This window comes from Oncorhynchus nerka, linkage group LG7 (assembly GCF_034236695.1).
Source record: "Oncorhynchus nerka isolate Pitt River linkage group LG7, Oner_Uvic_2.0, whole genome shotgun sequence".
Taxonomy (NCBI): domain Eukaryota; kingdom Metazoa; phylum Chordata; class Actinopteri; order Salmoniformes; family Salmonidae; genus Oncorhynchus; species Oncorhynchus nerka.
This window is the reverse complement of record NC_088402.1, coordinates 38,940,737-38,966,283: the sequence shown is the minus strand read 5'-3', so window position 1 is coordinate 38,966,283 and position 25,547 is coordinate 38,940,737. Positions and strand designations below refer to the sequence as shown.

At 42.5% G+C, this 25,547-nt stretch overlaps 2 protein-coding genes across 8 annotated transcripts; both read left to right on the top strand.

The window, feature by feature from the left end:
- Positions 1-5,893: 5,893 nt before the first annotated feature.
- Positions 5,894-18,511, top strand: brd2a (bromodomain containing 2a). Of its 7 annotated transcripts, none has more exons than XM_029663449.2 (12): positions 5,894-8,180; positions 11,659-11,965; positions 12,259-12,396; positions 12,675-12,813; positions 13,173-13,363; positions 13,610-14,089; positions 14,229-14,357; positions 14,489-14,704; positions 15,075-15,340; positions 15,492-15,817; positions 16,063-16,191; positions 16,451-18,511. In XM_029663449.2, the coding sequence occupies exons 1-12, from the start codon at positions 8,149-8,151 to the stop codon at positions 16,567-16,569; spliced, it is 2,472 nt and encodes an 823-aa protein (XP_029519309.1). In that variant the 5' UTR covers positions 5,894-8,148; the 3' UTR covers positions 16,570-18,511. The 7 variants fall into 7 exon arrangements, with proteins under 7 accessions (XP_029519309.1, XP_029519312.1, XP_029519311.1 ...); XM_029663452.2 differs by having other exon boundaries at positions 5,895-8,180; positions 14,489-14,692; positions 16,066-16,191; XM_029663451.2 differs by having other exon boundaries at positions 5,895-8,180; positions 14,489-14,692; positions 16,448-18,511.
- A 1,548-nt stretch (positions 18,512-20,059) lies between these two features.
- hsd17b8 (hydroxysteroid (17-beta) dehydrogenase 8) lies at positions 20,060-23,941 on the top strand. Its single transcript, XM_029663446.2, has 9 exons — positions 20,060-20,141; positions 20,869-21,071; positions 21,316-21,432; positions 21,632-21,727; positions 21,837-21,922; positions 23,203-23,287; positions 23,390-23,432; positions 23,556-23,630; positions 23,743-23,941. The coding sequence occupies exons 1-9, from the start codon at positions 20,096-20,098 to the stop codon at positions 23,760-23,762; spliced, it is 771 nt and encodes a 256-aa protein (XP_029519306.1). The 5' UTR covers positions 20,060-20,095; the 3' UTR covers positions 23,763-23,941.
- Positions 23,942-25,547: the final 1,606 nt, after the last annotated feature.

Here is a 25,547-nt window from a genome sequence, read left to right as displayed (position 1 = left end):
CAATAGATGTCTTTCAATTGGTAACATACATTTTTGTCTTCTTCTAATGCCTCTTAAGGGGAAAGTAATCTAAAAGTAACAGAATGTAATCAGATTACGTTACCGAGTTAAGTTACGTTACTGATTACAATTTTGGATAGGTAACTTGTAACTGTAACGGATTACATTTAGAAAGTAACCTACCCAACCGTGTGTGTGTGTATATATATATATATATATATATATATCACTGAGCTGTGTAAAGACAGACTGACAGGGGTGAGACAATTTATTTTAATTTATCTTAAGGTTCTTTTGTTGTTTGCCACATCAAGCAGCGCTTCAGAAAGACCAGAGTGAACACTTTGTCTGAGATTGCTGGTGTTGTGAAGGACAGCACTGTGACAGGGGTCAACATCCCACAGCTGTTTGGACTGTCAGCCTATTGAAAATGGCGCGAACAGACAGGGCTGCTGTGCTTCTAGTTCTTAGGAAACTTTTTTTAATGTATTACACATTTTTTTATGTATTATTTCTTACATTATTAGCCCAGAAATGTTTTTGCGTTATTTAGATTTGTGTGTATTGGATACATGTTGTGAAATTGTTAGATACTACTGCACTGTCAGAGCTAGAAATACAAGCATTTCGCTACACCCGCAATAACATCTGCTAAACATGTATGTGTGACCAATAAAATGTGATTTGATTTGGAGGATGGTACGATGCTGGTGGAAAGCTATGGCTGGCAACAACACCTGACTCTGTACTTCAGGCCGCTGCCACAGGTCAAGCAGTACCAGCACTTCAGTTGAATATAATTTTCATTGCATTGTATGAGGTTATTCTTCTTATCTAAACTTGGGACGTGAATTAATGTTATGCAAGGTTGTAATGTCTTCTCAATTTTTTAAATGTCCTGTTTTACAGCTTCAATGCTCTGTAGCCTGGTCTTGTTGTCGCATCACTGACATCCTTCCTCCCATAGATGGTCTGCCTGTACAAGCACCACCTGGACTGGACACAGCTAGACAAACTTATCTTTTTGAGAAGATCATTGAGTTTTGCAACGAAGAGGCTATGGACATCACATGCCAAGCGCCAAAGTCAAGGGCAGGACTGAAACAGTCTCTCCGAATATAGATACCCTTGTTCATCCGTGGTTCAGAGGGACCAGTTCATCACTGGGGTCCAGTTCTCAGTCATCAGCACTATCTGCAGTGCCTCTATTCACATAACTCTCTCCTAACACACATGTCATATATTGCTGCGACTATTTTTTTTTTAATCCTGCTGCTCAGCCACTTTACCCCTGATTGTATGCATATAACTACCTCATCTATCACCAATATCACTGATATCATTATTGTTCTTGTACATGCTGTATATTATTTTGTTTTTTCTCTACTGGCATTGACACTTGTTATTTTTTCTTTACATTGACACAATCTATTTTGATATTGCTACTATGCAAGTAACCATTTCGCTGTACCGTTTATACCTTCTGAGAAAGACCCATCAATTTAGCAAAGTGTGTCTGGGTAAGCGTCATCTAATATTTATAAAACATTTTTATCTGGACACTTTCTGTTTACCTGGAATTTTTCCTTATTGTAGGCTACTACTTTTACCACTTTTAGTCTTCATCTTTACTACACTACTCACTGTTTAGCACATGACGTCACATGTGAATCCTTAAAGAGATGTGTGGGGCTGGCTTAAAAGGGTGTGAACCATGCTGAATGGGTGTAGACAAAGAAGAGCTTTCCGGTAGGTGTACCAAAAGATTCAAGGGCCATTTTCTCAAAAGTGGGGTTACAAGTTTATCAACTTTCAAAGCGGAATTAATTTCCCATTTTTCCCCAAATGCAGTGTTTGATATAGAGTACCATTTTGTAGCTCTGTCTGTGCTTTTATCCAATGTAAAAAAAAACACATTTTCAAATTTTGCTATATCAAGGCTGTCGGTCACATAACGCGAACATCTAACAACCCAAAGGTTACGTGTTTGAGTCTCATCACAGACAACTTTACCATTTTAACTAATTAGCAATTTTGTAACTACTTGCTACTTTGTAACTGCTTAGCATGTTAGCTAACTCTTCTCTGAACCTTAATCTTAACACTAACCCGTAGCCTAACTAACGTTAGTCACCTAGCTAACGTTACGAATGGATGACGGACATCCCAAAATTAATACATACCGATACGAAATGTAACATTTTGCACTGTCTCGGATTTACGTGTACTATGTTACGTCTAGCTCTGAGTCCAGGTTGCTCTGTCTGGCAGGTACTGGTCAAATCAACAATGAAAGATGTTCAGAATCAACACTTTCTCAGAGTGTCTTCCCCTCTGAAGTAGTACATCAGAGTGGAACTGGATTTTTGGTTGATTCACAACAGTCAACAAAACAGGTCAAAGAGCTTACTTATCTTTTGTGAAAGTATATAAACACAGCAGTTTGATAGGTTTAGTTTTTTGTTTAAACATCTGAAAAGTCTTCAGACTTACTTTGACTCGATGAAAACACCACTCTACTATTCCTGTAGAAAAGCTTTAATCGCAATGAGAGAATGATATGAGAATTGTGAAGAGTTGTTTACCAGTGCATTTCTAGGCTGCTCCCTTGTTGTTTTCATATCATTCTATGGAGCGGAAAAACAGGGAAGCTGACACAATGGGATGGCATACCATCCATTCACACCTCCCGGGCCTGTTTGTAGGCCATCAGGCTGAAGCACTATCTTTCTGCCTTCAACTTGCAAATGGGGGATAAAAGAATGAGAACAACCCTGAGAAGCACCAGTCGAGCCCCTCCCAAGAAATCAGTCATTGACTAGACCTCACTGATTCAAACACACAAGTGATCTGAGCCAACTTGAGCTATCCCTGAATGAAAACTTAAACTACACTCGAAAATAAGATGTACATGTGAAACCTGTCAAATAAAATATTGGTGCTTTTCTACATTACCTGGTATCTTACATTTGTTTTGTATACCTGTGTGTCTGAGACATGCAGTATGCTGCAAAACAGATGGTTCTCTTTGGGAGTATACATTTGACATATTTAGCAGATGCTATTATTCAGAGATATTTACAGTAGTGAGTGCATACATTTTCTTACTGCTTCCCCATGGGAATCAAACCCACAACCCTGGCATTGCAAGTGCCATGCTCTACCAACTGAGCCACACAGGACAAATGAATCTTAATCTCATTCAATGCGGTGATAACTAATGAAGCTCTTATCTGTGGCTGCAGGTGTAACCAGGGTCCTTTAGAGCTTCAGTAACATTCTGTTCCAACTGAGCTATTTAGCCCCAATAAAATAGCAGTGTTGGGGAAGCTACTCTGAAAATATAGTTTCCCAAGCTACCAATGACTTCACACTGGAGAAAGTTAAGATACACTAAAGCTACCAGTAAGAAAGATGTTGTTGACTTAACTTTGAAAAAGTAGTTTACTACATCCAAACTACTTTGTGATAAATTATCATATCTAAATGTGAAATTTCATAGACTACAAATTTCAAGAACAGATCACTCTGACGTCAATGTTAATAACAGAATGTAATTTAGCCTATTTAACACAGAAACTATGTTTCAAGTGAGAACTAGGCAGGTCTGATGCTGAAAAAGAAAGGAAATTCTTATCTACTCCATCCACATTTCCTTTTCTTTTTTTGCAAAAAAAGTAGTGTTGTTCCAGTAGTTAGAAAAAGTAATTAACTACTGAAAAGACTACCAAGATTAGCTTTTTGTTCAACTACCACCAAGCTACTGCAAAATGTAGTTAAATTACTAGTTGAACTAGACGTAGCTCCTTACATTGTAAAATAGTTACTCTTCGAAAAAAGCTTTAGTGAACTGTATCTGTTCCTTGAACACTCCAAAATCGGAGTGCTCTACACCTTGGAGTAACCATCTAAGGAAAGTACTAACTTCTATTCAGATGCTAATCATCGTTCTTGGATGCTACCTTCCTTTCTAGAGTATGAATGCATAATTACAAAGCTGTTTTAGAGGCCTGGACACATTTGTACAAACCGTGCGGCACTACATCGCACTATATAATTTGAGTATCAATTAGTTCTAAATTAGAATTAGAGTTTGAGCCCATGGTTCAGACACATGGCTGGTTTCGTGGACCTTGAGTATATTCCTGTACTTAAAAGCACTTTCAATAGAGATTCTTCATTGGGCATACTTTTTAGGAGTAGGTTTAATCTGTGTCTGGGAAATTGTCCCTTAAAATGCACTCTAGGCTTTTCAATTTGAGAGATACACTATTTGTGGCATTAGGACAGAGCCCTGTTTTAAATACAGGGTTGTCAAAACAACATCACATAGAGTAGGGTCAACCAAACGGAGAGCCCCTGGTGTTTGATTTGAAGTCAGATGCGGTCTCAATTTACTGTTCAAAGTTTTCACTTAGGGGTGATTTGCCTGATGAGCTTCCCTGACGTTTTCCTGAACTTTCCAATACTTTTCTAACGCAGTTCAGATACTTACTGCTGCAAATAGAAATTGTTCCACCTTTCCCATATTCAAGTAATTTAAAAAATATTCAAGTTATTATCCTTGTGATCTGTATGATTTTTTTTAATGCATCTTTAATACCGGTAATCAGAATGTGCTATAGATATCAAGTTATATGGCTGCAATTTGATTCATGTTTGAAGTGTGATTTTATGATTGCTTACTAAAAAGATGTTGTTTAAAGCCCCTAAAAAGCTAAATACATCATAACTATTTGTTCAGCCCAGGGCCCACCACTCAGATTATATTTTGGCCCACCAAGCCCAAAACTTTTAAGCACCCCTTAGAGCAATGCAGCTTTTGTTTTTATACACAGCCACAAACAGCCAGTTAATGCAAGGTGCCTGAGGGACCAAATGAATAAATGTAGAAGGCCTATCCCAAGTTTTATTAGGTAGTCCAAATGAAGTCACAACATTTAAGCCATAACAGTAATTGTTCATGGTATTCATAGAATGTGAAAGGAGGGAGAGAGGGTCTCACTCAACAAACGCAAAGGAGGAAAATAAGTTTCCATGGTCATGAACGCTCATATACCCTCCCTTGTATTTTCACACTACTCTGCTTGCGTCGCCAGTAAACAAGTGGGGCTGTTGCCAAGGATGGCTCGCCAGTGAAAGAAATGACGCGTCGCGGTGGAGAGAGCTTCCCTAGCAACCACTTCTCTTCTGACCAAATCATCATGTGACACGGCTCATGCGCCGAATGCTTTGGTGACTCAGAGACGTCTTCATCTGAGTGAGCTCTGTGAACTGAGGGTGGGGTGTGAGCGTGCAACTTCAGCAGCAAGTCCTATTTGTCAAGTCCTGAGAAAGCACAAAGGACACTCTGTTCTCTGTTTGGAAGCCTGATTAGATCACACCACAATGGCTAACTCAAGTTGGTCAGAATGCCCCCTAGATATCTCCGTTTGTGGTTCATAGCCTACTGACCTGTCATGCTATAGACATTTGAGGTTGCGGCAAGATAACAATGTAACGTTATATTTATTTGTAGTTTGGAGACTAAATAAATTCTGCATATATAGAAGTTGCACTTGTGTCTTAAACAACTACCCACAATCACAATACTTTTCCCACAATCATATAACGTTTAGCCTACAGTTACTTAAATCTTCTTTCTTTGAAACATTTTATTTCACATTTTCAATACATCACAAATACTCATCTTCTGATAATAATCTTTATTCAGTAACAGCTCAAGGTAGAAGTTTCCTGAGTGAACACAGATCTAGGATCAGATACCATCCCCAGCTCCTAACGAAACATCTCTGCCTTCTCCAAATGAGAAAATTAATTTAGAATTGAGTCTACTCTGTATAGTGGCAATATCCCAAATAGGCTCACCCATATCTAACGCATGCGCAGTTTGATGTCGCAGTGGAAGCCACAATGCTTGCAACCGAAATATGAGCTTTGTCAAGAGAATATATGCGGTTCTAACAAATATAAGGGTCGTGTTGAGACTGGAAATTGATATTGTTTGCTTGCATGGATTACTGCAGTTGTGTCAAGGAAACATTTCAATCAATATTTCTGTAAATCCAAGCCGCTCCACGTGGGTTGGGTTTGTCCAATCGGTGCAAAGCTGTGATACACGAAAGTATGCTCTTTGTTCTGGATTTTGCAAAGTTATACGGTCTAATTAACTTTAATACAGCAACATGTGGACAAATGACATCATGTGTTACGGCAAGATGACAATCCGGATACATCAATATCTTTTTTTCCTGGAGCAGTTGTGTAGCCTCCGACCTTTGGCAAACAGTGCGCCATTAGCTTATTTATCACATGACTTCCCTTCCCCCCCACTTCATTGAATGAGGAAGAAGTCGGACATGTTGGAGGAAAATGTGTTGAAAAAAAAAACGATCGTGGTGAAGGACAAGGAGATGTTTGAAGGAAAGTTTTACTCTGCGTAATGGATTTACAAATCGAGATTTTTAGTAGTTAATTTTTATGTAACCCTGGGAATCAATTTGCAAAATGTATTTTTTCCTTCATATTTACTCACGATTAAGAACATCAATGCATGGTTTAATTCAATGTTCATTGTATTTAGAGGCTTTTAAATGTATAATTTTTGTCCGTATATATTGAAAATCGTGAGAATTTAGTTCAGTGACATTGGAGAGAACGTGTAACCTTGGTGTGGGGGATGGGTATTAGCATTAGGGAACCATTTTGTACAGCTCTTAACTACTTTATTCTTAACGAGTTTATTTTGTTGTCGAAGGTTGGTAATTTTGCTGATTCGTTGTAGTTTGTTGCACGTGGACTTGGTAGAATGAGTATCTTGTCGGTATATGATAGGAACTGTTTGGGGATTTAGTTTGTCTGAATGTAGGTTTTCTGTTTGGGTTTTCTCTGGGCAGCTCATGTTGGGAGATTGTAAGGCTTATAAATTACGAGTTAGTTGAAGTGTTCAAATCGTGGATGCGGCCTACATAGGTGTTATTGAAGCAGAGCAACATGGCTCTAAAATTCTTAAAACCGATGCAACCTTTGTGCTTGAAGTGTCTCATAGTAATTCTTAAAAAAGTGATTGTTATCCGAAACTCTTATCTACTTTGATAACCATTTCAGCAAGAGAGAAATGCTGTGTCATTCAATGGAGGGCAATTTCCTTTACCACTTTGGCTTAGGGTGGAAGTTTGCCTTATAAGCCATCTAAAAACCCCAGCTTCAGTGCGAGTTATGGTATTTTATCCATCAGATGTTAAGCCACTAATAGTATGGTATGTATTTAAGTTCTGAAATATTAGGCCTTGGATAATGATAGCCTTTTTCAGTTGTCTGTAAATTGTCATCTTGGTTAAATGTAGCTAGGTCAAACAGCACGTGGCTCTTACTTGGTATACGAGTAGTTTAGAACTAGGCGTTATTGATCGTCTTTGTTTCAATGCAGGGAGTGGTATTTATTGCACATTGTGACACCATCTCATAGGCTAATAATTTGTATGCAGACAGTAAAGTTTGTGTGCACTCTTTGCACTTCAAGATGGCGCTCCAACACTTGGGAAGGACTAAAATGCGGCTACTCGGAGAGAAATGTGTCGTTGAGCGCTCGGCCTACGTTTGGCATCTGATAGATACGCCTGACCGGACTCGCTAACCAATGGCTTGCTTTCTGTTTACTCTGGAAGTTCGCGCTAGAGATTCAGCGACCAATCATTATCGTTGCTCTGCCCACGTTGACGTAATGTAATTTGATGAGTGAAAGGGCGGGTTTTGGGATGTCGCATTTCGTAAAATAGTAGCTACGTAAAACAGCCACAAAAAGTGTGAGTGATGGGAGGTCTAGTCAGTGATAACGGGAATTTCGTTTGATTGACAATAACAATATGCGAATAGGTTGGATGAAAAGCATAATAGAAAAACAAAGTTATTTTGGGGGGCTGTGCTAACTCTGGCGGACCTATTCAACTGCGAATAGAAAATACGGGGCGTAGTCTTAAGTTACCGTATCCAATAGGATGAATGGTTGGTCTATAAAGTATCGGGCGTAGACGTGAGTTGCCATTTCGCTGAAGCAGTGGTCAGTCTAGTGCTGTGGGGGCTCGAGGAAAGGACGGGCGAAGCAGGAACTTGAATATTGGTATTTAAACAGAATCCGGATCCATCCTGATGGAGACGGCCATAAACCCGCCCCATGACAGGTACCGATCGGAACAATTGACTTTAAGTTTGCGATCTGACAGGATATTGTTGCATTAAGATTTGCATTAACTCATAAACCGATTTCTTATTACCGACATGTACACTGGCTGTACATCCAAAGACTGCTCAGCCGGCGTAGAGTGTTTATATATTTTTTGCAATGAAAAATTATATATTGGACGTTTGTCAGGATATGACCACTCTTCGTCAACCTGCAAAATAACACTTAATTGGGACGACTGTCGTTTACATTTTGCTGCACCGACGCCATCTTCCCAGCGTCTCGGCTAGCTAGTCCTTGCTGTAGTTTTGCCTAGCCCAGTAAGAAGTGAACTAGTTTCACGTTGTGACTGTATATTATTGCCGGCGACGATGGGGATACGCTTTCCGTGTCAGCTAGATAAGTTAGTTGCAGACGGCTATTGCTTGCCAGGGAGTCTGCTTTAGGTACCGCGCTAGCTAGCTACCATGGGGATAAGCTTGCTGTGCCAGTTAGCTAGCTACGGGTACGGCAGACGGCCATTACTTGCGAATAAGTCTGCTTGGTAACGATCTAACAAGTAGGTCGTTTCCGCTAGTTCAAGTTGACAAATTCGCATGGATTTTCTGTAGCATAATCGCGAATGTTTTCCTTAGTTACGTTACTAGCCATCTCGTCGAATAAAAGCCGACGTTTTGCTAATCACAACACAGTAGTGGCTAACGTTAGCTAGTGATTGTGGTTGCTTGGTAGGCTTATTTTTTAAACATTTATTTGGCCTTTATTTAACTAGTTAAGCTGGCTAGCCAAGGTAAGCTCGTAAGGTAGCTAGCTATCCTTACCTGTTGGGGCTATTTGGAGAGCCTCAGTCTCGTGTATTTGGATGGGGACCTATAGCTAGTTAACTAGCCTGCCGGCTAGTCCAATTTGTTTTGTGGACACGTGAAATGTTTAGTGAACGTTACATTTCATAGCTGCGTTTCGGTTACGTAATAGTGCTGATAATTTAGTCATTCTGTATCATTTCCGCCTAATGCCAGGCCCATGCAATGGTATTTTTAACAGCGTGTGCAAGTCACGTGTCTAATTGGACGGAAATAGTTACCCATCGGTTGCTTGCAATGGCCTCACAGTCCACTTTCCACTCACCAAACCTGCAATTTAAATATATTTGTTGTACTTTTTATGTCACCATGTTACTACAGTACTGGACATAGTTTGTAATCTGACAGTGATATATTACTGCTCACATAATAGTGAACTAATCCAGTGCAACGTTCTCAATGGTGGTCTTCCATTTCCCCACATTTATTTTTTAAAGGTAGTGCTGCACATGTACAATTATAACATTATACGTTTTTTTTGTTGCTGACAAGTCTCAGCGACGTAAGTGTTTTGAGGTAAAAAAAAAAAAAACCTTTTATAATAAAGTACATCAAATGTCAAATGTGTTTTCCAACTTGTATCATTGAATAACAGCTGATATTAAACTGTATATAGGGGAGGGGTTATCTCTGACTTGGATTGTCCTCTTGATCAGTATAGGCTACACCCCAAGTTTACCTGTCATCAAGAAACTCTGAATGTCTTCATTTTGTAGAATTGGTAATGGAACAATCATGACAGCATGACCTCCACAACGGGCACTGTGCAGCAGTAGTGTTACTAATTGGTTTGGGTTCCTGTTGAGGTAAGCACAGGTGAATATTAAATTCTGCTCAAATAGTCTCCGGTGTTCACTTATGAGGAAGACGCAGCCCAACTGATCTAGTCCTGAATGAAGGGACGCACAGACTACAGTATGGAATGGTTTGCTCTTTTGATATTCACTTGAGCATTAAATAGATTTATCACACCGAATGCTACTGGTGTATGCCTTGTGTACTTTTCCCAACGATTCAGAGTTTATGAAAAAAATAAGGTATTATAAATTACACAAGGTCAATATATACAGGGAGTATCAGTACTAGATCAATGTGCAGAGGTACTTGAGGTAGAGATGTGTGTAAAAAGTGACTAGGCATCTATATAGAGATTAGAGAATTGGATCAGCCAAACAAACCACAATTGGTTAATCTTATTTGAGTATTGGAGATTGGCAATAAATATTGAACCCCTGCTTTTCTGTCCCAAGAACACCCTGTTCCCCTATCATCTGGTGTAAGCACAAGAAGACATGGCACCCAGTTGTCACTGAACTTTTCCATGTTTCTTAGCTTGTCTGTATAGAGGAAGTTGTTCATTATTGGTAACATTATGAAGAAAGCACCAAAGAGTATTTGTCTATAAGTGGCTTCTAATTGCCAACAAACTGTACTCTTAAATACTTGGTCAACTATGTACACACAGTTAATACTCACAAGGCATGGAATACAAATCAAAACATTTTGGCTTTACTCGTGTATATAAACTTGCCCTTCATTCAGAGGTATGGTGTATGTAAATCATTCTGCTCATAGGGCACATGAACAGGGTTAAGGTAACTTGTGAGTTGATTGAAGATATCACTGCACTCTTGAGCCCCTTGATTTAAGATTTCTTTTGACACATGCATATTGTATTTTGATCACAATGCTAAATGTACACACCACAATTGACTGCAGACTTGGACTTCTACTTTGCCTCTATTGTAGGTGTTGGGGGGGGGGGGGGGTAGTGCCTAGTTAGTTACCATGGTTATACCAGCATACCATCCAATGGAACAGACTTGTTAGCTTCGGTGCCATGGCGCAATGGGCAGTTAAATGCATGCAAATGGCTTTCCCCTTTTTCTGTAGCATTGCTCTCCTCAAAGCCTCTGGGTGTATAATGGTGGGATTATGGGATCATATCACCAGTACACAATGGTCAATGCATTTGAGTCCACCGTTTCAATTAACAAGCTGCTTGTATGTTAATTTATGTTAACTATGAGTATAACTGTTGCTGTGTCCAGCCAGGCTCTTATCACAGTTTGAACAGATTTGTGTTTCCGTTGAGACCACTTCAGCCCACAGATATTATCAGCCAGGGGCACTAAACCACGGCCGGCACAAATGATTCATCAGTCATTGGGTTCCTTGTCTTGGTTTATTGCATAAGCTTTTTGGCAATTCGTAAAGTGAACCACACAAATGCCTGCCCGAGGCCAGCTGTCCAAGAACTCCTGAAACCACACCCAGATTCCAGTGTCAGCTTGCTGTATAGATCACATTTTCTACAGCCTGTGACGGTACGGGTATTGAGGCTAATCTTCTAGTTTTTGACCATGCTGATGAGGCAGTTGTGACTCGTAACTAACTCAAAGCTCAACTGAAACCGAATCATGGTGAGGGCGCATGACTCACTTTTGTTAACCTGTCTTCATTTTAAGACGTTTAGAGAGGGCTAGCTAAGTAGAAGGCTAGCTCTACAAAGGCTGCTGTGTCACATCCAATACCCCCTCCTTTCTCCGCCTCCCAATTCTTCTCTATGCCCCACTGCTCTATGCTTATTCCCTCCTCCCTGTCCGTCAACAGCTCCCTGGGCGGGGTCGACGTAGGCCTGCAGGGCGTCATGACGATGGAGCAGGGCCCTCCGGGCCCCGGGAAGCGCATCCGGAAACCGTCACTGCTGTTTGAGGGATTCGAGGGCCCGCCTTTGCTCCCCCATGGGCAAGCGCCCCCCTCTGGGTCACCACGGCCCCTAGTGTACGACACCAACCGGCAGGGCCGCGCCACCAACCAGCTGCAGTTCCTCCAGAGAGCCATGATGAAGTCCCTGTGGAGGCACCACTTCGCATGGCCCTTCCATGAGCCTGTGGACGCCTCCAAGCTCAGCCTGCCTGTGAGTGTCCCTGCAAGCCACTACCAGAGAGCCCAGTCACATTGTGCTTTAGCTAAAAGAAGACTGACAACAGTGGCTATTTATAGATATTCAAATAGAGTTATCTTGTTTGCATATTAGGATGTCCGTTTTCAGAACCAACTGTAGAATTCTTCATCTTTTAGGTTGAAGTTTTATAGAAGCTTTTTCTTTTTAAAGCTTGCAGACAATACAGTACTGAATAGGTCTGTAGAGCTCAGTGTACTTATTATCGGGAGAGCAGCATTAAGTAAACCTGCTCCTCTCTGCCTCAGGACTATCACAAGATCATCAAACAGCCCATGGACATGGGGACCATCAAGAGGCGTCTGGAGAACAACTACTACCGCAGCGCCAGCGAGTGCATGCAGGACTTCAACACCATGTTCACCAACTGCTACATCTACAACAAGGTGTGTGACATGCTGTAACCACAACATTTTCAGTCAGAAATAAGGCTTTGACCAACTGAGGTTACTGGCTGGACACTAGAGGGAGTCAAAACTCCAGTTGAGTAACAAAGCTCACTGTCCCCATTATCTATTTATATTTTACAGCCCTGGAAGCTGTCAGAGATATGTCACTAATAAACACAGTCTGGTAGAAATGAGGCTGATCTCACATCTTATTTAGGGAAGTTACATGTATTCTCCAGCCGAATTCAAGCTTTTCCATGGTGACTGTCTCCCAGCCAACAGATGACATTGTTCTGATGGCCCAGTCCCTGGAGAAGGCTTTCCTTCAGAAGGTTGCCCAGATGCCCCAGGAGGAGATAGAACTGCCCCCTCCTCCCCCACGGGGCAAGCCAGGCAAAGGACGCAGAGCCGCAGGTGAGCATGAGGGGGGTTGTGTGATTCTGTTTGTGTACGGTTAATGAATGTTTTTGAGTGTGATTGTTTTTTTGGGGGGGGGGGGGGGTACTTTTTGTATGATTATTTTGGGGGAAATGTGTTCTGTTTTGATATTGACTCAGATGAGATATATATATATATATATATATATATCATCTGAGTCATTTAGCCATGATGCTTTTATTCATGATATATATTTCTTATGGGTGGCCCCAGTGGGAATCGAACCCACAAACCTTGGCATGGGCAAACACCATGCTCTACCAAATGAGCCACACAGGACCACGTGAATACGCATAATCTCCCATGCGTAATACATTTTTCTTCATTTGCCTCAGTACCAGGAGGAGTGACCACTGCTCACCAGGTCCCGGCAGTGTCCCAGTCCGCGTACTCTCCCCCCACGCCGGACACCCCGGAGTCGCTGCTCTCCACCCCCCCACAGACACTCCAGGCCAAGAGTTTACCTCCTACCCTCCACAGTACTCCTGCTATGCTAGGCTTACCCCCCACACAGCCCACAGCCAAGGTAAGGGCAGCAGTTGATACACAAATACTGTCTGTGCACTGTTCACTTACCCCTAAACTACACTCATGTTGTACAACTTTACCTTATGGCCTTGCAGCTGACAGTGCTACTGTAAATGAAAGTACCTACTGATCAAAGTGTTTGCGACAATGTTAGGTCAGCAGTTGGTGACATTGTCGTTTACAATTATCTGAAATGACAGGCTGTTCGGTCAATGACAAGAGCCCCTGTGTCTGTCTCCAACAGAAAAAGGGAGTGAAGCGGAAAGCAGACACCACCACCCCCACCACCATGGCCATGCCCATACCCATCACCATGGGCGTTGGCGGGATTGGCATGGGCATGGTCGGTGGGCCCGACTCCCCGTTGACACTCACCTCACTGGGGGTAGGCCAAGGCCTGGGCCTCGGCATGGGGATGGGTATTGGTATGGGCCGCGGCAGAGGCATGGCGGGCGCCAAAGCAGCTGCAGGGAGGCGGGGAGTCAGCGGGCGCCCTATCAAGCCCCCGAAGAAAGACCTGCCTGACTCGGTGCAGCTCCAGCCGGTGCGACGAGGCAAACTGGGCCAGCAGCTCCGGTACTGCAACGGGATTCTCAAAGAGCTGCTGTCCAAGAAACACGCGGCGTACGCCTGGCCTTTTTACAAACCAGTGGACGCCTCCATGCTGGGCCTACACGACTACCACGACATCATCAAGCAGCCCATGGACCTCAGCACCATCAAGGTACATGCCCTACCACACAGCCTGTTTTGTAATCCTTATGGACTCTAGGTAGGGCTGTACATCACAGCTTCATCAAGCACCATAAAGGTAGACTGTCAGTAATTATGTGACGTTAACTTCCTCCACTCTCCCTCTGCAGAGGAAAATGGACAGTCGAGAGTACCGGGACGCCCAGCAGTTTGCCGGTGACGTCAGGATAATGTATTCTAACTGCTATAAGTACAACCCTCCAGACCATGACGTGGTAACCATGGCACGCAAACTACAGGTACGGGTCAACACATTTTACGCATGGAGATATGTCTTTTCCTGGCTGAGTTTTTATGGCCTTGCACAGTAGTTTCATACAGCTGAATGGACACAAGTGCGCTGGTCTGATATAGTCCTCCCCCTCTCCAGGACGTCTTTGAGTTCTGCTTTGCCAAGATGCCCGACGAGCCGGCGGCCCCTCCCGCTTCCATGGGTGGACGCTCCTCATCTTCTTCCTCTTCCTCCTCGTCCTCGTCTGAGAGCGACCCCAGCAGCGAGAGCGAGAGCGACAGCAGCCCCAGCTCGGACAGCGAGGAGGAGCGTGCACACCGCCTGGCCGAGCTGCAGGAACAGGTGTGTACACAGGTAGACTGACCCGGCCCTGCGTCCACCGCAACACCACACACACACCATCACACTGCATCCTCACTATAATACATGGCATTTTAGTCATTTAGCGGATGCTCTTATCCAGAGCGACTTAAAGTTAGCCTATTCATCTATAGCAAGATGGGTGAGACAACCATATCTCAGTCATAGTGAGTACATTTTTCTTCAATAAAGTACCTGTCAGCAAAGTCAGTGCTATTAGGAAAAGTCATGTATAGGATTTTTGTATTTATATACAGTGTGTATTATATATATATATTTTTTTTGCAAAAGTATTTCTGTATACCTTAGCTGGAAGTGGTTGCCACAACAGTCACTGACCATGTCCTCTCCACGATCCCATCAGCTGAAAGCAGTTCATGAGCAACTGGCCGCACTCTCCCAGGGCCCCATCGTCAAGCCTAAGAGGAAGAAAGAGAAGAAGGACAAGAAGAAGAAGAAGAAGCCCGAGAAGCATCGGGGAAGCCGGGTGCCAGTCGAAGAGGATATGCCCATCCGGCCGCCCAAAACGCCCAAGGTCACCAAGATGCCGAAGACACCTAAGACCAAGAGCAGCAAAGGGGGCTCCACACAGGGCAAGAGGGGCACTGGCAAGAAGAGCAACAAGAGCAAGTGAGTGCTCTCTGCTAGCAGCGCTTCAACATCTCTCTGTCATGATATGATTGATTGTCTCCATGTTATAAAAATTCCCCAAAAGTATTCCTGACAAAAACAAAATGTGCACCTTCAGAATTTAATCATTAAATCACACTTTCACCCTCAGGTCCTCCAAGAAGTCGCAGGCGGTGATGCTCAGCATGCACCAGATGAGCGCTGCCGCCATGCTCCCCCACTACGACTCAGAGGAGGAGGACGAGGTGTCGCCCATGAGCTACGATGAGAAGCGCCAGCTCAGCCTGGACATCAACAAGCTGCCCGGGGAGAAGCTGGGCCGCGTGGTTCATATCATCCAGGCGCGCGAGCCATCGCTGCGCGACACTGACCCAGAGGAGATCGAGATAGACTTTGAGACGCTCAAGCCGTCCACGCTGCGTGAGCTGGAACGCTACGTTATGACCTGCCTCCGCAAGAAGCCTCGCAAACCCTATGGTGAGAGAGCTTTCCTATGTAGTGCCAGATCTGTTTTCAAATCTTCTCTGGTCCCTGTTATGTGTCCCTGGATGGGCGCAACCATAGGGTTTTTCTGTCACAATTTTGGTCAAATGTCATAAATATTTCCCCTGTTCCCAAGATTTCACTGGGTAGCATTATAGTGACTTAGTCTCCGGTTTATTTGGATCGCTTGGTGAATGCAGACATTGCATCATCTAACCTCCCGGTCTCCTCTCTGTTAGTAGGGAAGAAAGGTGGAGCAGGGAAGTCCCGGGAGGAGCTGGCTCTGGAGAAGCAGTTGGAACTGGAGCAGAGGTTGCTGGATGTCAGCGGGCAGCTCAACTCTGGCAAAAAGCCTCAGAAAACCAAAGGTGAGTCAGAATAAATCTGGATCACTGCCCACAGAGTAGACATGACAACTCATTTCAGAGCATGCATAGAGATGTTAAACTACAAGCCCAAATGTATTTAAATATTACTGGCTCAGTACATTTTCACTAGCATATGGCCATGTCGAAAAAGCGTGTCATGAAAAAGTTCTGAACGAGATCAGCTCGGGTCTTTGGAAAACGTGTGGGTTATCTTAACATTATATTACAAGTATTTTATCTTGTGTGTATCGCTCAGCAGAGAAGCCCAGTGCTGTGGAGCCCCATGCCGTGGCGTCTCGCCTCAGCGCCAGCAGCTCCAGCTCAGACTCTTCTTCCTCTTCCTCATCATCGTCCTCTGACACCAGTGACTCGGACTGAATGCTCTGGAAGGACGGGCCTGGATCCCGCGAACCCCGGATAGGACAGTGCAGAACTGCTAACAGAGCCGCAGGCGGATCAGACTATAGTCAGAACTGACCTGGAATTAAGAGAAAGCGTTCCCTGTGTTCAGAGAAGCCAAACCCAACAGAAATAGTGGATGGAGAAATATTGAGTTGTTTCATTGCTTTAGAAACCTAGAGGGTTGACAGAGAGATGATGCATCATCTCATTGGAAAAAGTGCCCACGGTAGGATCTCTACAGGCTCTAGAAAGACGGCAGGATCTCTACAGGCTCTAGAAAGACGGCAGGATCTCTACAGGCTCTAGAAAGACTGCAGGAGCTCTACAGGCTCTAGAAAGACTGCAGGAGCTCTACAGGCTCTAGAAAGACTGCAGGAGCTCTACAGGCTCTAGAAAGACTGCAGGAGCTCTACAGGCTCTAGAAAGACTGCAGGAGCTCTACAGGCTCTAGAAAGACTGCAGGAGCTCTACAGGCTCTAGAAAGCGAGACGGGTGGATGGGTCCAGAACTCTGGGATCATCTTGTACTATGTCTTTCTCGCCACACTGTGTATATACTGTGTACAAATATATAAATATCTATTTTTCTTTTATAAAGAAGAATTTTAAGGAATCCTCAAATGTGGGGAGAAAGTAAAGGTGTGGAAAGGCTGGCTTTAGTCTTTCTGTATAGAGGGCAAAGTGTGTGTGAGAATGTGTGGGGCACGGCATCGCACAGTAAACACAGTCCTGCTTCGTTGTTCATCTTGTTGATGCAGGTTGTTTAAATCATTGTGCATTGTAAAGCACCTTGGCTCAGTATAAATGTATGAACTGCACACATGGAGAAACTGAAGAGCATCTAGACCGCAACATACGCATGTACTTCTACAGCTTGAGAGGGGTGTCCGTTGTACACATTTAATGAGGCGTTTTGGTTTAAGCAAACTAACTTTTTCCTATTTTTTTCACTCTGTAAATGACGTGTTTCTATCTTGTGACCAACCTGCAAATAAATTGTGAGGACATGTCTCCATTCAACATTTACACACAAACAGATTCTTCCCTTGTTTTGTTCCGTCTAGGATTTGTCTAGTGAAGTCTACAGACTACTGAATGGGCACATCTCTCTTGCAAGACATTTGAACTTGCATGGGTAGTGCACAATGACTTGATTGAGACTTCACCTTTTCATTTCACTTTGTCTGGGGGAATTTTTAAAATTTGATATATATATATATAGAGAGATTTTATCTTAGTACGGTTCAGTGGGGTGCTGACATGCCTTCCTTGTACCCCCAGATGTTATTCCCATACTGTTGCCATACCAGTGCTTTGCGGCACAGAACCACACTATATTTATTTTAACTACTTGGCCTTCTAACTTTTTGGCAGCTGGATGTTTTATTCAATTTAGCTAAATCTGGTTTGGGAAGAAGATTGTAGTGACCATTTCCTTGCTCATAGTGCGATTAACAGAAGCTGTATATATGCTTCATGAGATTCGGAGGTACTAAACTGATTTAGTTAAGAACCAAGCTTTTTTTTATATATATATATATATATATATATAATAGTTTGAGAATTTAGATTTTGTACTTGTGTGATCAGTTATTTATTTCCCGGGGATTTGAATGGAATCCTGGAATCTTTATTGCATTTACTTGAAGGCAAAATGGAGAAAGTTATATTGGTAATAATGACAAAAACTACAAGCAAGAATGTGTACAGCTCTAAGGACAAAAGGCAAGACTTAGACTTTTTTTAAAGTGTGGAGCATGTTTCTACCACTGAGGTTCCTTGTTTTGCTTTTGTTCTCTTAGTCGTTCCCCTACAATTGAGTGGTTGTTTCTTGTGTTCGGTTTCTTTTCTAAGAAAAAATACTTTGAACTGTCCACCTTTAAAAATAAAGAGAGAGAGAAAGAGCTCTTTAACATTGACTTTGTGTCTGTTTTGATCAAGAAAAATCGCTACGCGATTCAGCACTCGGCGGTCCCGTTCTGTGAGCTTGTGTTGCTTATCACTTTGTGACTGAGCTGTTGTTGCTCCTAGACGTTTCCACTTCACAAAAACAGGACTTATAGTTCGGGGAAGCTCTAGCAGGGCAGAAATTTGACGAACTGTCTTGTTGGAAAGGTGGCATCCTATGACGGTGCAATGTTGAAAGTCACTGAGCTCTTCAGTAAGGCCCATTCTACTGCCAATGTTTGTCTATGGAGATTGCTGTGCTGTGTGCTCGATTTTATACACCTGTCAGCAACGGGTGTGGCTGAAATGGCCGAATCCAATCATTTGAAGGGGTGTCCACATACTTTTGAATATATAGTGTATTTGAACAGTGCACACAGAGAGGTCCTCACTATAGACAATCCTCCAGCTTCTGTACTATAATGTATCCATTTAAAAGACAGGGCAAATAACACAACCTCAGCAAAATATTATTTTTATTATGATGTTAAATACACGGTGTTATTTGGACTTATGGTTCCTGACAACACGTTTTGAAAGGTTTTCCAAAATGTCCAAGATGGAGGGAAATCTAGCCTGACAGACCTCATGGGTCCTTGGGCCAAATTTGTTCAGCTTAAAGAAAGACACCTACATATACATTTTTAAATCGCTACGTCAAATGGGGCGACAAATATGAGGGTTTAAGTGAGACTGCAGTGCTCCCTATAGGCCAATCAGTGCCATTCTTTTTGACCAATTTTCTCATGGCCTTCTGTGTGCCAAATTAGAAAACAAGTTACCGATCTATGCTTGAGTTACTTAACCATGTCAAGAAAAGAAAAATAAGAAGGATTCAGACAATAACAATAGGCGTTTATGGCTTCGCATTGCTGAGAACCCTTTAAAAATAAAAATAAATATTCCTGGACCATCTCCAGTATCCCAGCGGACCACGAGCCCGAGGTTGAGAAACACTGATACTGTTTCGGCCTATTGAAGTGCAATTGCTTTGTCTGAATGTTTGTGCCTATAGCTTTCCATATTAGGTCAAAATATAATTATTTATGTATTACCCGCTGCAATTAAAATATACTGAGCAATATTAATGCTGTATTTTTGTAGGCACTTACTCTGCAATGGCTCGTTGGCCAAAGCTTATGATGAAATGAACGGGGTTAAACGCCGAATACGGTCTGTGGTAAACATAGGTTTAGGAGATCTTGTACAATTCGTGCTGTGATAAAGAAAAATATATTCTATGTGTTTTTGAAGCGTTAATGCAATCAAAACAACACATAAAAGGTCATGTTAACACTGCCTGATATTATCTCATAGAACAAAACGTATAAGATATCCTCAGCCTGTGTTACTCCTAACGAACCCCATTCAACATTCATTTCCCCCTTAGGAATGGCTGAACGAACCCACGTTAGGTTAGAATGAACCAGAGGAAACTCATTCATTTTTTAGGATGACAAACTGGCTAGTTACAGATATGAGCTCAAACAAAACCTGTCCTGTGGCGCCATCTCCTGGATCAAGAGAGAACGACTCGGTCTTCAACGACAACCATCATGGCGGCCACCACACGGCTCATATCAAGGTTGACTGTTGTCACGGGTTAGTGTCTTCTTTCACGCTTCGTCGGCCTTTATATGCAACTTAATACATATGTAAGGTAGGCCGATATATCTGCACTTCTCTGTAGGAAATTAGTGGGGCAGATATGTGTGCTTAGCTAGGCGCAATAGATTGTGTTGTTGTAGCTGACCCTTGGGCTAGTTGTTGGACTTCAATCATTTTATTTCACTGCAGGACAATATTGTAGCTAACGGCCTTTCTAACATTGTTTCGACTAAGCTACATAACTGTTACAGTATATTATCTTCAGACATTCTTGAGCATATTTGCTTTAAAAAATACAATAGTAATCTGTCCTGTGGTATCGCAACAGCCATCCAAATCAGTTTGTTAATGAAACCTTAATGACAATATCCCAATTAAGTACATTTAACATGCACATACATTTTCTTAAGAGTAGCCTAGGCCATTTTTATTGGACAAAAATGTGTTCGTCTTCACCTTTGCCCGATGAGACAGCTGTGTCACTCTCATTGGGTCAAACGTGAAGGCAACAATAATGTTGCCTTACAAGAATCTTCACTCAGATGAATTAATTAAAGGCACGATAGTATGAATGCCCCCCCCCCTATGGGCGACCAACTATCAGTCCTTTATTATAGCCCTTGTGTACAGAACATCCAAGTTAGTGGTGTCGAGCCCTCTCTACCTGCTGTGAGCTGCAGCCAATTGCCTCCTACATTTGTGCACTACCCATTGTCTCCAGGAGGGGGCAGCGGGATTGGCCGAGCCGTATGCCAGCGATTTGCTTCCGAGGGTGCCATAGTGGTGGTCGCTGACATCAGCGAGGAGTCAGCCAATCAGACCCTGGACAGCCTGAACCATGACCACAAAGGGCAGGACCACATGGCGTCTGCTGTGGATGTTTCATCAAGGGAGAGTGTAGAGAAACTACTCACAAGCATACAGGTGATTGACTTATGTGCAGACACACACTCACTAATTCAGTGTGTGCGTTTGGTGTAATTGAGTTATTATCCTAAACCACATGCTGGCGTCTCCTACTAGGAAAATGAGTCAATCATGTAACGTTTTTGGACCTTGACCTAAATTACTCCACTCAGTACTTTAGCAACATAATCGAGAAGTTAGAAATTGCCTGAAACTTAAAGTGATTAACTCATAAACAATGTGCTGTGATACCCTCCTGCAGTGTCGGTACTTCCAGCCTCCCTCAGTATGTGTGAATGCTGCAGGGATCACTCGGGATGAGTTCCTCCTGAAAATGGAGGACGAGGACTTTGACAAGGTTATCCAAGTCAACCTAAAGGTATTTTTCCCTTTGTTCTTATTGTCCTGACCACAATATATTTATATCAGTGGAAGAAAAACATCAAGGGTTTCTCTCTCTTTTAGGCTCAGTGACTCTTTATGCTGATGCACTGAAATCAGAGTTAAAACGTTGTTTCAATAAATAGTGCTTCCTACCCTCGTCTCCCACAAACCCCTCTCTTTCCCCTCTCTATCAGGGTACATTCCTCCTTACTCAGGCTGTTGGCAAGGCTCTGGTTGCCTGTGGAGCTCCTAAAGGCTCCATTATTACCGTGGGCAGCATTGTGGGCAAGGCGAGTCCGACATCTTAGCTATTGGCACCCCAGGCATTATCTTTCAAACAGACTTACATTCATTCCTGCCATTCTTTAACCTTCTCTTTGTGTTTCTGGCTGTTACCAGGTGGGCAATATTGGACAGGCAAACTATTCTGCTTCCAAAGCAGGTGTGGAGGGCCTGACCAGAACTGCAGCCAAGGAGCTGAGCAGGTGAGGCACACCTGGGTAATGTTCATTAGGACAAACCGTAGCAAAATGTTTTGCAACAGAAACAAAAATGAGCATTTTAATATTGTACAAGTTGAGATGGTACCGACCCTTTTTGGGCTGTTATCTTCTGTGCTGTGTCTACTGAACATGACCCTGCATTTGATTTCAACACCCCAAATTTTACCCATTCACCAATAGAGAGAAGATTAATAGGCTATAAACATTATTTAGTGAGGAGGGCCGGTCTCCTGATGGCAATGGAATTTAAGCTTATGAGTGTTTTAACAATCCATTGTTCCTACGGCGAAAGATGTCACGTGTGTTTCCCAAAACACCAGGCAGAGAAAACATTCACTAAGTGCGTCGTTGGAGCCTGTGTCCATCTGATAGGATCTCTCGGATCAGCTTTCTCCATTCAAATCTTATTTTAACATTAGAATTAGTCCACAACACTGACGGTGGATCAGCTTCTAGAGATATATTATTACTTGGCTGCAAATATTGAGGTTTATTGTAATTCTTACCCTATAATAACTTAATCACAGATTTGACACATCATGTTGTAATACATCAGGAAATTACAGACAGTGTAGCCTACAATCATTTTTAAAAATGTTGCCTTTATTTATCTAGGCAAGTCGGTTAAGAACAAATTGTCATTTACAATGACGGCCTACCCCGGCCAAACTCGGACGACGCTGGGCCAATTGTGCGCCGCCCTATGGAACTCTAATCAACGCCGATCTGATTCCTCCTGGATTCGAACCAGGGACTGTAGTGTCGTCTCTTGCACTGAGATGCAGGGCCTTAAGAACGCTGCGCCAGTGGCAAAATAGAACTCAATTGACTGAAATGGATCGGCCCATATAGCCTTTAAGCCTACTGTATGTTTTTTTTGCAGTCAGCTTGGTTTTCATTTGAAGCATGTTTTTATCTTTCACTTTGTTTGTGCCAATTGCAAAGACATTGGCAACTTTGCATTGGGCGGGTCACAGAGCGACAGATAAACACATTGATTCTATGTTTAGCGGAGACCTTCTGTGTTTAAAAGTGACTCCGAAGGGAGCAGAAAAGAAGCATTAAATGACCACTTTGCTGTTCTACGAGTGGTCTGAGGCAGTCAGACTACTAAATAAAGAGCGTTTTCAGGTGCAACTTCAGTAACGCCGGTTTTGGGAAACAGCTCGGAGTTTTAACGATGCTCCTAGGACGGGGCCCAGGTGTGGTGTGAAGTATGAACACTGCCTAAAACCTAACATACAACTGCTCTCTTTCTCCAGATATGGGATCCGGTGTAACTGTGTGCTTCCAGGGTTTATAACCACACCCATGACTGATAAAGTACCAGAGAAAGTAATCAGTCAGGTACGACTGAGTTCTCCTTTTTTATATTAGACAGAAAGTCACCACCTCAATGTTGTTTTTGTATAAAAGTGTGTGTTTAACTTGCTGTGTTTGTGTGTGCAGCTTACGTCCATGGTGCCACTGGGGAGGATGGGAGAGCCTGCAGGTAAGAATACTGTATACATACTGTACACCTCTGTGCAGTAGAGCACATCACAAATGCAGAACTCCGTTCCCTTTATAATCAAGGTATAAGACTTAACCTCACTCTGTCTCTGTGTGTGTATAGAGGTAGCTGATGTATGTGCCTTTCTGGCTTCTGATGACTCTCGCTACATCACTGGAACCAGTATTGAAGTAACAGGTAATGGACCCACCTGAAATACATTCAAATGATTGAGTAATGTTTAACAGGAAATGCCTTTTTTTTTTACTGCTGTCCTGTTGACAAAAAGCATTTCCTTACTCACCTCCAGGGGGCCTTTTCATTGGCTGAGACAACATTCCATCATCCTCATTAAGACCAATGAGGCAAGTTCCCATCTCGGTCCAGGAATGAAGTATTGCTTCAACGTTCACATTGTGCCTTCGCTTGTAATAATACAACTGATTGTTTTGTAAATCTAGTCCATATGTACAAGGTAAATGTGCAATAAATGAAAACCAATGTTTGTAGCTTTTGAGATCTCGTGTTGTGGAGAGAGTTCACAATACAGAGAGCGGGTCAGAGTTCAGTGGTTTCACAATGTAACCAAGTTACACCTCTAAACGCTCTACATTTATGTACAGTTACTATCATTTAACTAGTGAAACTTCTACTAGTCATTACTAACAGGGTTGGATTTAAATGTTTATGAACAGAAATGGCTGGCTTCACACATGCAAAGGTACTCTAATACAGTATGCACACAGAGAAAATGCGTTGGCATGTGGTTTAATTGGAGACTTCGGACAGAAAACAACAAGCCAAGAACAAACCGAGACAGTGAAACTAAAGCAAAACAAAAACCAACAGAAAACGTGGCAAAAAAATGAAACCCAAATGAAAGAGAGCAGTGGACTGTAGAGCAAGAGGGAAGCAGGCATAGATCAGAATCAAACTGGAGTGAAAACACTAGAAGGGATCTTTTGGGGTGTTGAGGTGCTAAATAGTGGAAATAAGGTTGGGATGTGACTGATTCTGTGTTAACTGGAGATTTGTGAATGTGGTTGTATTCAGCTGTCTGAGCCGCTGTACGCAGCTAGTCGAGAGGAATCAAATTGAAAAATATTCTAGCTATTGTGTAGCCCCGGGCAACATGCAACACCAGCCAGTTGAGTGAGAATGAAACAGGAGAGGGACTAAGAAAAAATAACAAGGGAGTCGAGCAGCTCTTTTTAAAAAGATTATATATTACAGAAACAAACATTAAAAAAAAAAATACTTACATAAAATACTTTCTCTTTTCAGCACCATGTTTTGTTGAAACATTTGTCTTTAACAATAAAACTAACCAATAGATGCGATTTTCACTCGAAATCACGAGGTAATTATTTTTCACCTCTGGTTTAGTTAGGTCAACCCCCCCCCCCCCCCTTCTGCAATATCAAAAGAAAAACAAACTAAAATACCCATAATGATATTCAACCCCATAGCCACATTACTTACTTATAAACAAAATCGTAATAATTCTTCCCCAGGTGGTTGCTAGAATTTTCCCTCCCTCCCTCCCGCTTGCTGTCCCCTGCCCACTGTGTTCTCACAACCATAGAATCCCGGTGTCTGTTTGTCGCCCACGCCCACGCCATACTCCTGCAGCACAGCGCAGCTCAGCATTGGCAAACCGCAATGAAATGTAACAGCACAGTACAGTTGATTGCTAAAGGGTTACAATGAGATATGGCCACAAATGACACGTTTTCTTTTTCACCAGAACTGTTGACATGCATAGACCAATGGGGTGCGCACAGATAACTCGGGTTAATGTTTTGTTTAATATGTATTTAATTGTTTTAACCATCAAGTGAGAACTACAGGAAATAAATACAAAATGAAATACCACATTCGACTGGCATATTTGGCTTGTCGTTGTTTGAAGCACCTTGTCTGATTTCAATAAATACAATAGAATTTCACTATGTCTGTACAAATGGATTCTAATGCACATTTCCAGTAGGAGAACTGGTGACAGCATCATGTGGCTGTGTTGGAGACCAACTTGAATTATTCACGCTGAATATATTAACGCTTTGGTATAATTAGCACCTTGCCACAGTTTTTGAAAGCATGCATTTATTCACT